The sequence below is a fragment of the Otolemur garnettii genome, unplaced genomic scaffold (genome assembly GCF_000181295.1).
Source record: "Otolemur garnettii isolate 467f Iridium unplaced genomic scaffold, OtoGar3 scaffold00126, whole genome shotgun sequence".
NCBI classification, from domain to species: domain Eukaryota; kingdom Metazoa; phylum Chordata; class Mammalia; order Primates; family Galagidae; genus Otolemur; species Otolemur garnettii.
The window spans coordinates 4,728,182-4,739,735 of record NW_003852521.1 but is presented as its reverse complement, the minus strand read 5'-3'; the positions used below and the strand labels follow the sequence as shown (position 1 = coordinate 4,739,735).

The 11,554-nt window shown below is 40.1% G+C and overlaps 1 protein-coding gene across 1 annotated transcript in view; it reads left to right on the top strand.

The window, feature by feature from the left end:
• CCDC170 (coiled-coil domain containing 170) overlaps positions 1-11,554 on the top strand; it is a 102,964-nt gene that overhangs the window by 66,828 nt on the left and 24,582 nt on the right. Inside the window, exons 7-9 of the mRNA XM_012810109.2 lie at positions 421-621; positions 5,575-5,748; positions 8,848-9,090. Coding sequence (XP_012665563.2) covers positions 421-621; positions 5,575-5,748; positions 8,848-9,090 — 618 coding nt within the window. The remainder of the gene's footprint in view (positions 1-420; positions 622-5,574; positions 5,749-8,847; positions 9,091-11,554) is intronic.

Below are 11,554 nucleotides of genomic sequence, written 5' to 3'. Positions count from 1 at the left end.
ATTCGAACCCGCCACCCCAGGTGCATGTGGCTGGCGGCCTAGCCACTTGAGCCACAGGCACCAAGCCTATAGATTTTTAAAGTATTTTTTATCTTAACTCTTTTCCAACTAAACTTTGAAACTCCTGAATTCAAATTTTGATGGTAAGTAAATGTTACTCATGAATATTTATCAGTTAACTTGTTGAAGGAATTGTATAAAAATGAAAAAATACCAATCGAAATATTTTATTAGATAATAAATGTAGATTTATTTCTGAGGCAAATACAGCTGTCAATTACCTATTTTAAATTTAAATTTTACAAAAAATCTGGAAGTCAGTGTCATAAATAGTTTTGTTGCTTAGGCTGAGCAATAGGTTTTAACACTTTGTTGCATCTTAAAACAAGGCTTAGCCTTGTTCTGTTTCTTTGTTTCCAGATGGTCTCCCAGCTTGAAGCCCAAATATCTGAGCTTGTGGAACAGTTGGAACAGGAGTCTGGTTTATACCAGAAAGCTCTCCAGAGGGCCCAGAAAGCAGAGAACAAGTTGGAGACTCTTCAGGGTCAGCTAACATACCTGGAGGGAGAGCTGGTTTCTAGAGATGTTTTGCAAGACAACTCAAATACTGAGAAACAAAAAGTAATAATCTTGGGGACACGTCTATGGGTGGAAGCATCTGTTGCAGTATAAGATTTTACCTGGAAATGTTCTGAATTTTATAGCACTTAGATTGGTTAAGTTCGAACTCCTGAGCAAATTTCAAGGAACAATGGGCCTCTTCCTATAATCTGGAGTGTCCTTGATTCACATTAATTCATTTAAACTTAACAAGTATTTATTTATTTACTTACTAATTTTAATATGTAATTGGCTTTTTATTTTCATTTTTTTCAACAAGTATTTATTGAATGTGCCTTGTAGGTGGAGCCCTGAAGGTCTGAGGAGACAGATATTCAGATAATTTGCTGGTTTATAAGGTTATAAGTATTCTGTGTGTAATAGATGGGTTGAATTCATGAAGTGCTATAGGAACTTTAGGGTTAAGGGAAGATTTTACAGGGGAGGAGATGATTCACTTCATCTTTGCAGGATAAGTAGGTTCTAGAGGAGAGAAGAGGCAAGTACTGCAGAGGAAACGGTTTGAACAAAGGCATGAAATCTTGCCGGTGCACAGTGCATTCTGAGAATGCAGAGTGGGGAACCCCGCATGGCTGGAACACTGCATTCTTTGTGGGTCTGTAAGAGAGAAGACTGGAATGGTGTGGATTAGGAAGATGAAACCTTCTTCACTCTGTGGGGTGTGATGAGTGACCGTGAGCATCGCAGTATTTTGGGAAGATATGCAATGTCTCTGTGGAGCTGAGGTGGCAGGATGCAGAGGCTCAGAAGTGATGGTGCCGCCGACAGCCTGTTGGGAGAGGAGAGTCCAGGGAGAAGAGAAGGCTCCTCACTGAGGATCCGAGTGTGGGGAGAGCATCGGTGGCCTCCCGGAGGCAGTGTTGGAGGCATGGTAGCGAATAGAAGCCAGTTTGCTTTGGATTGAGAGATGACTAGAAAGGAACGGGGGCGAGGAGAGGGCCCACAAATTATGCTGTGAAGTCTGGTGACCAAAGAGAAAAGAGGCAGAAAGCATAGCTGTAAAAAACAGGATTAAAGCAAGGGAGGTAAGTGTTTGTGGATTGGGAGGGAGGGTGGGAAAGGAAAGGGAAGAAAAGGGATCAACAGCTCAGGTACAGAATTTGGCATGAAAAATATTCTTAGGTCAAAATATCTGAAGAGTTTCTGAAGAAACTCATTCATTTTCATTTTTCTGTACTTAAAAAAAAACCGAGGAAGCCCCAGACCTACCTCAAGGTTGGCTATGCAAAGACACACAAAAAGGTGCCCATGGAAAATCATTTAATGGAGAGAGAGGTAGACCCAGGCATGATCAGCACAATTAGTGCCATGATGGAGACGGGTATGAAATCCAACAGGAATTTGGAAAAAGGAGCAATTACTTCTTTCCTATTCCCTAATGAGGAAAGAGCCATTTTCGCAAAAGAGGTGATATTTGAAAGGAGCCTTACACAATGAGTAGGAATTTGTCAGGTGGAGGAGGTGGGAAGGAATTCAAGCTAGCAGGAGCAGCAGGAACCAAGAAGGAAGGGAAGATGGTTAGGAAACCAATGAGATGCAGGGAGACTGGAGCTGGAGGTGGCCTGGTGAGGCCAGAGGCGAGAGGTGGCCTGGGGGCAGGTGGGCACAATAGACATAGGTCTAGAATAACTACCAAGGCTTCATCCTGTAGGAAATGGGAAGACATAGAAGGTTTTTGAGTAAAATAAGGGTTCCTGTCAAGGCAGACTGGCTCAGAGGGTCTAGAGATGAAAGCAGAGAGCCCAGTCAGGGGATTCTTAGAATATTCTAGATCAGAAGATAATAGATGTCTGGACCGAGGAGTGGTTCTGTGACTGAAGACAGGAGATAGACTTGGGAAATTTGGGAGGCCAAAGCGAGTTTTTTCTACATCTAAAATGTTGAAATATTCTATATCTAATTAGTTGAAATTTTGATTTTGAAAAGAAATATTATACCTGTGGATAGTACTGTAATCAGAAGCAGTCTAACTGCCTGTTGCACTTCAATGGTCCTTCAACACCTGCATATACACTGGAACTTCTGTAAGGTGACCGCCCAAGAGACTGTAACAAACTGGTCAATATATAGAGGTGTTAACATAAGGGACTAGGCCTACTGTACTGATATGTACATGTGGTGCATGTCTGGTCTATGAAAATTAGTTTAACCTAAGGAGATGGTCAATGTAGGGAGGTGGTCGACTATGGAGGTCCTGCTGTAGTTAAGACTGAAATGGTCTCTCCCCAAATTCACCCCTCTCTTGCTTCAGTAATGGTGGTAATCTGGCTCCATTTGCCCAAGCCATCTTCAATGCTTCCCTCTTTTTAATTAATGCCTAAGCCGCAATTCTGTCTCCTTCCCAGCTCTCCAACACCTCCCCCCTCTCTCTCTGTCCAGTAGCCGTGCTTTGCTCTGAGTGTCATGTTCATGCACCCGGACTGGGGAACAACCGTCCAACCAAGTGCTCTGCTCTGGTCTCCACACCTTCCAATTTGCTCTCTCCACTGCTGTCCCAGAGCTTTTAATAAAATGCACACTATCATCTTCCTCCATCTTAAGACTGGTCAGTGGCTTTCTGGGGCCTTCAAGATCAGGTACAGATTCCTTCTTTTCTCCTGGCCTTAAATTTCCTGAGCTGGTCAGTGGCCCTCTCCATCTCCCCTCTCCTCTGCAATCTCTCCTGCCAACAGGGGCAAACGCAGAGGCCTTCTGGGACTCGTAGGGCTCTGGTGGGTCTCTGGAGAGTGACTGCTGAACCTAAAGACATCCACAGTCAAGTTTGTAACAACAGTCATCTGGTCTCCTCACCTCCCTCCCATATTGCCCACAGCTAGTGTTCAGAGAATGTTCTCTTCACCTTCTTCACCTGCAACCACTGTCTCTTCAAGGTTCAGCTCAACTATCACTGCCTCTGGCCGCCTTCCCTAAGAGATTTCTTTCTGCTTCCTCAGGCTCCCCGAATGCCATGGACCTGCCTCTCTTACGGCACTTTGAGCCCTTTCTTGGATTGCTGTAACATTTTCTTCTCTAAATATTCCAGGTTTTTTTGAGGCCAGGGAAAAAATTTTTTTCTGTGTTTTTCCAGGGCCTAGAGAAGGACTCAATAAACATTCTTTGAATTGTAGGAGAAATAAATCAAAGGCAAAAAATTCAGATGATTGATTCTCTTCCTTTCCTTCAGTATAAATATATTGTTAATTTTAATTGGAATTACGCCTAAATGACCCTCAGTAATGAAAGAATTATGTAAGCTAGTTCTGTCCATGGTGGATTTTTGTAGCTCACCACATCCTAGTAGGGACTGTATCATGTTAAATTGAAAAGCAAAGTTGTACAGAGCTTAAATGCTAAAGGAAGATCATCCGGCTGACACACAAGAGAGTAGAATGCATAGTTTCTTATTTAAACTATGAACTGGGATGCAAATGAACAAAATAGACAGTAATCTTTCCCTTGTATGGAATTAAAGTTTGGAGTAACCTTGATCTTTGGAGGGATAGCCAAGATCCTTGAAAAGGGTTCTGCTTCCTGTGTGGGGTCTTGGCTTGGCCTTGTCTTAATCTCTTTGTCTGTTGTAACCCTTGCATGAATGGGTCATATGTAGAAATCAAAGAAGAGGCTTTTATTCCTTCACATAAAAGGTACTGATTCTATTTTATGCAGAACACAAGCAATAGCAGTCAGGCCACTTTTATACACACAGATTAGAAATTAATTTTCCGAGAGAAAGAGCTGATATAGCATTAAGAAGTGATGACCTGATGAGGCAGAGACAAAAGCAACTTAGGGTTTCCTAGCACAAGACAGCAAGTGATATTTGCAGTGACTGTGACTTACAGAGAAGAGATCGAATTATATTCATATGTATACCATTTAACACAATTGGAAAGTATACACTTACAAATAATTTTATCCTGATGATTAAAAAATAGTTTGGGGCTTTAAGCTGGTATGCTTCATTCAGTTAGCAGGAAATCATATTTACTTAAACACTTAGTTGCCTGCAAATGCCAGATAAATTAGAAGTTATTGCAATCAGGATATAATATCAAAGATAGAATGCAAATCATAAAATTATAATGTAGAAAGCTCATCAACTGATTTGCTTATCCAACCAGCACTAAGTAAGCATCATTCTACGTCTGGGCATGGCCAGGTAAACCACAGAAATCAAGTGGAGGAAGGTTCTTAAATAGTCTTGTAACTTGAACCTGTTAAAATGCAAACTTTGATTCTTTATAAGCTCTATTTTATACTAGGATGCTGCTTATTTACCTTTGTTCATTAAACACTTTAAAAGAGATTTTCTAAAACCTTGTAAGTAAAAAAATAATTGAACCAAGATGTTCGAATTTTGTGTGTATAGAGAGCTTGGAGTTGCAGTGATCTGTAGAACCTAAGAAGAGCTAAGTGGCAACTGGATAAGTTGCCACTTTCCACCTTCAAGGTCAGTTAGGTGGGAAAATTTCCCATGGAAAGTGCATGGGTGGGTGTCAGAGGTTAGATTAGCCTGCAAGGGACACTGTCCCAGCAGTATATTGCCAAAGTAGAGACACAAGGGTAGAAATCAGGACCATAGCCAAATTTGTCATATGGCAGGGTCAGAAAAAGTACATAATTGTTTTTTTCTTTTTTTACAGTTTTGGGCTGGGCCGGGCTTGAACCCACCACCTCTGGTATATGGGGCCCGCGCCCTCCTCCTTTGAGCCACCGGCACCGCCCAAAAGTGCATAATGTTAAGGTTGAAACTCAAGGTTCCTGAACAGGAATGTCAAGAGTCCTTTAAGAAGGAGAGGGCTGGAAACTGGCAGGGTGATTCAAAAATTCATTACCAATATCAGGGTCAAAGTCCAGGCTCCATTCTGGGTTTCAAGAGAACTACCTGTAAGCTTGGGAGAAAGAGAAGGATGCTGTGAGATCACCCACTAACTTTTACCGTTGTGTCCTTTTTATTTTTGTTCTTGGGTTTAGTATCTTAAATTTCTGGATCAGCTTTCAGAAAAAATGAAATTGGACCAGATGGCTGCTGAACTTGGCTTTGACATGCGCCTGGATGTGGTTTTAGCTCGCACAGAACAGCTGGTCCGCCTTGAGAGCAAAGCAGTCATTGAAAGCAAGACCACTGCCTACAATCTGCAGAGAAAGGTAGGGGATATTAACACTTGCTAGTGTTTAGAGAAGGAATTTCTGAAAAACCCAAACATTGAAAAAAATAATTTGCCACCACCATATTTACCAGAGTGGCTAGGAAATGTATTATAAAAATATGTACTTAGGATTTTGAGGCTCAATTTCAAGTTCGAAGAGTAGGTAAGTGTATCTGTCGCCTAAGGTCATGCTTCACTGTGAGTAATAAAGATCCTAAATAACAGTGGCTTAAACAAAGGAGAAGCCTTTTTTTTTTCCTCTTCCTACACAAATTCCTGGAGATAGGCAGCTAAAGGCTCCTGTGATGCTCTGCTGGGCTCCTGCTCTGTAAAGTCTTTAAGGAACGGGGCTCATTTCAGCTCATTCATTTCTGATCCCTAGGGGGGCCCTTATCTTCATGGTTCAAAATAGTGCCTAGAACCATTATATCTGCTTCTAGGAGGAAGAGAAGAAAGGGATGGGGAAGAGGGATGCAAAAGAACATACAGGAGGTGTCTTTTGAAAAAGGCACCCAGAATTTGCTACAAGAACCTTATATCCCATGGCTAGAATATGTTCTGATGGTCAAAACTTGCAGCAAGGGAGGTTTGCATATGTAGCCTTTATTCTGGGTAGCCATTTACCTACCTAAAAAAGTCCCAGTTTCTATTACTTTGGAAGAAGAGCACTAGGGAGACATCTAGCCATCGCTGCCTTTATAAGCTCCATCGCACCAGAAAGTAGAGAGAGAAGGGTTTACTTTGCATTCACTCAAAGAAAGAGTTAGAAAGAGTTTAGAGTAAATCAATGAATGAATAGATGAAAGGGATAAAATGTGATTATTACTCATGTAATTATTGGTATTGGGGAAAGAAACAGGAAAACACAGATGTTGTCTTACAATAGTTCTTAGGAGAAAATTCTGTGGTAGAATTCTCGTATAGAGGCTGTGTAATGAGTCACATCTGGGTTCCCAATTAGGCTCCACCAAGCTGTGTGACCTTGGACAAATTATATACCTCTCTGTCTCTATTTCCTCATATTTAAGATGAGGGTGATGTCTATGCCAAGCAGTTGTTAGTTTTTAATAACGTTTTTGAACTCTTGGCTCATAGGAGATGCTTTATTCCCATTTGGCCTCTTCTACATGGACCATATCTTGAGAAATATTTTATAAAAGACAGCAGACCAGCCCTATCTATTCCCATCAGAGACATTAAATTGAGCCACCACTCTTTCCAATGTTCTCCTCAATAATTGATCCATTTTTCTCAATATCCAAAGCCATTCTTTCCTAAGAATTACATAATTATTAAAATTACCAGTGTCTAGAACTTACCAGTATACATTTGCAAGGGAGTGGAATTTGCCATGAAGAAGCTTGAGAAAGGGAGTTTGGTTAGGAAAATATTAAAAGCGATCTGGGCATGGACGCAGCTGTCAGTGTTCAGCAAGATACTTAAAGCAGCACTTCAATGAGTTCTAACATCTCCCAAATGCAGACCAGATAACCAGGGAGAATAGGACGGTCTTCAGCTGGAACATTTAGTAATTCTAAACGATCTTAATATTTATAACAGATGACAGCGGTTTCTGTGCTTAATATTCCACTCACTAGTTGTGACATGTGGAACCCAGAAAGAGTTTTTTCCCCTCTTATATCCATAGTCATTTTCTAAAACTCACTCTAATTTCCCTCATCAAGTGTGATTACCAATGATAAGTGATGTTTGAGGACCTGTTCCCTGATTGTTGTTGGTTCTTATCGGCCAGGCAGGTAACAAAGGCATCAGTGAACCTTCTTGAAGTCTCTTTTACTTCTAAGATTTTAGATGTCTAAATAAAACTTTCTTAAAAATCTCATAATAGGGCTATGTACATTGGATTCTTACTCTTCCATTCTTGTGATACTTTGCTAAGAAGAACATTTTCCAGCTCCATCCACGTGAACATGAAGGACGTCAAGTGTCCATCTTTCTTTATGGCTGCATAGTATTCCATGGTGTACATATACCACAGTTGATTGATCCATTCATGGATTGATGGGCACTTGGGCTTCTTCCATGACCTGGCAATTATGAATTGGGCTGCAATAAACATTCTGATACAAATATTTTTGTTGTAATATGGTTTTGGTCTTCTGGATATATACCTAATAAAGGAATTGCAGGATCAAATGGCAGGTCTATTTTTAGTTCTCTAAGTGTTCTCCAGATGTCTTTCCAAAAGGAATGTATTAGTTTGCATTCCCGCCAGCAGTATAGAAGCTTTCATATGAAAGCTATAACCTAATTATAGCCTAAGAACATGGGGAGGGGGGAGGAGGAGGGGAGGGTGGAATGGGTGGAGGGAGGATGATTGGAGGGATCACTTCTATGGTTTATCTTACAAGGGTACAAGTGAATCTTCTAAGAGTAGAATATAAACGGTCTTAACACAATAACTAAGAAAATGACATAAAGGCTATGTTAACCAGTTTGATGAAAATATTTCAAATTGTATATGAAAATACCACACTGTACCCCATGATTGCATTAATGTACACAGCTATCATTTAATAAAAAAAAAAGAAAAGAACTTAAAATCTTTTTGATATCTCCTACCTTAAAAATATATCAACTTTCACGTGGGGGGCCACTTAGTCCATTTCTAAGGGATTGACATTAGCAAGTCTAGATTATAATGCTAATTGGCACCCTGTCTTGTTTCAGAAAACAACCATTCAGGTATTGTGGCCATTAGATGATGAGTGGATTTTATCTCTCTGTCTTATTATATTCTGCCCTTAATAAAGCCATTTTAACAGTTTAAAAGTAATTTCACATTTTTATTATTATGCACATAATGTTGGAGAGGCTCACATGTTGAAAGCTGACTCCTCTGCACATTGTCTGTGGCTCTTTTGTCTCAGACTTTGAAGCTACAAAATTAATTCCTGGAAAAGGTATGAATAAAAAAATGCGACCGGGACGAGAAATACAATGACCTTTTCTGAAGGTTTACGAATTAGTCTTATTGAAGTGTAGATAAAGGTCAACATTATCTGGGTAATTCACTTATATTTACTGACTGCTCAATTATTATTTTTGAAAAAATTTTCTGTTCATATCAAACCAGCTAAAGACTCAGAAAGAAAGACTGGAGAGCAGAGAACTGCACATGAACCTCCTCCGGCAGAAAATAGCCCAGCTGGAGGAGGAGAAGCAGGTGCGCACAGCCTTGGCCGTGGAGAGGGATGAGGCCCATCTCACCACCAGGAAGTTACAGAAACAGGTGGAGAGGCTGCAGAGGGAGCTGAAAGAATGTCGGGAGGTGAACACTGAGCTTAAAGCCAAACTGGCCGACACCAATGAGCTTAAGGCAAGTGCTCAGTTTTCATTTTTTGGTTGCTTTTTGCTACTTACCACCAAAGTTTATGCAGGAGAGTGGTGGCCTTGTAATGGGTAAACCAGAAAAAAGAAAGAAGAAAATGTCCGCCAGTTTTCTAGAAGTGTGGGGAAAATGCAAAAATCACACAAATCAGAATACACATCCATTTCATGTCGCTTCGATATTTGAAGGGAAGACATCATTGCTGGATAAAGTGTCAGTCAAAAGGGGGTGACGTTTAAGTAGAGAGAATAAAAACATTTCTGCAAAGTGTAGGTGACGATGTGGTATGATGGAGGGTTTATCACATAGGAATTTGCTTAGGAAGAAATGAGAAAAATGGTCACAAGTGCTTCCTGAGAGGAGTCAGGCGGTGCTCAAGCATCAGTGCTGCGCTCTGCAGGATTCATCGTTACCAAGTTCAGGGAAGGGGTCAAAAGACTGGGAAGTCGTACTTCCTGTATGCGAGGTGTTCCATTTCTAATGAATACAGAGATAAAAGAAAACTTAAGCAGAATTTAATAAAAACATTGCATGTCTAGCATGTGTGCCACTGGCAATAACATGTAACTTTATGTGCACATGCCATCCCCAGCTGGCATGCATATGTGTACTATGTATTGTGAATACAGTGGTTTTTATGAATAAGTCTGCTATCAATGTTTGTGTCTAAGTTTTTATATGCATTTCCATGTTTGTTGCAAAACCTTGGTTGAAAATCTTGATTCCTAGGTTATCCAAATCTCCATCTTTGAGAAGCAGGCAGTAAATTTACCTCTGCATTCTAGACCAATAAAAAGTAGACCTTTCTAGATGAACAATTAAATTTTAATTTGGCAGACAAACATAAGTATTCTTGAGATCACTTTTTTTTTTTGCAGTTTTTGGCTGGGACTGGGTTTGAACCCGCCACCTCCAGCATATGGGGCTGGTGCCTTACTCCTTTGAGCCACAGGCACTGCCCTGAGATTCCTTTTTGAAAGAAAAAATATTCCTTTTCAAACTCTCCTACCTGTGTTGAGTCAGAATAATTTTATGAGAATATTATTTACATATGTATAAAGTTAAAATTATATAGAAACTTATTAATCTTTGTTGTTGTGGTTGTTGAGACAGAGTCTTATTATGTTGCCCTCGGTAGAGGGCAGTGATGTCACAGCTCACAGCAACCTCTAACTCTTGGGCTCAAGTGATCCTCTTGCCTCAGTGTCCCAAGTAGCTGGGACTACAGGTGCCCACCACAACGCCTGGCTATTTTTTTGTTGTAGTTGTCATTGTTGTTTAGCAGGCCCAGACTGGGTTTGAACCTGCCTGCCTTGGTGTATGTGGCCAGCACCCTAACCACCGAGCTACAGGCACTGAACCGAAACTTATTAATCTTATTGCATTTTTTACTGTTATGAAATCCAAACCAATTTAGAAATAAAAAAACAAAAGATAAAAATGGAATTGAAAATTGTGACATTAATTCAGTATGATTCTGATTACCAAGGTCACCATTAATAAGAATATGTGATACCCACAGCTCACAGTACGGGTTCTTTTGAGCTTGGCATTCCTACGGTTTATTTTCTCTAAGGGTAGATAGAGCGATTATTGTACTGTTTGCTTTATTTTACTTACAGATTCTTATTCGTACATATGCTGTGACATAGTTAACCTTTCACTTTGCATCAACATATTATTTGTGTGTTAACTCTACCCTTGCTCTTTTCTCATTAGCTTAGGATAATTAAAGTTGTAATGCTCCCTGGCACGAAGCTCCCTTATTAACAAATGCAAATGCAAGCTCTGAATTACGTGGCAGAACTCCAGAGGATGCAGAGCCTCTAATAACCACATTCTACTCTCTACGTCTATGCACTCAACTTTTTTGGCTCCCACATATGAGCGAGCATATGGAATATTTTTCTGTACCTGACTTATTTCACTAAGCATAAAGACCATCAGTTTCATACATGTTGCTACAAATGAAAGGATTTCATTTTTTTTCAATGGCTGAGTAATACTCTGTTGTGTATATATACCGCATTTTCTTTATCCATTCATCAACTGATGGGCACTTTGTTGAGTCTGTATTTTGGCTCTTGTGAATAGTGGTGAAATAGACATGAGAGTGCAGATGTTTCTTTGCTATATTTATTTTCTTTCTTTTGCCTATGCACCGCCATGGGATTTCTGGGTTGGATGGTAGTTCTATTTTTAGTTTTTTGAGGCACCTCCATATTATTTTTCATAATAGCTGTGCTAATTTGCATCCCCACCAACAGTGTAGGAGGACTCTCCTTTCTGCACACCCTCGCCATCATCTGTCTTTTTGATAAGAGTCATTCTCACTAGAGTGAGATGATATCTCATTGTGGTTTTGATTTGCATTTCTCTGATAATAAGTGATGTTAAGAATTTTTTTCATATACCTATTGGCCATTTGTATGTCTTCTTTTTTTTTTTTTTT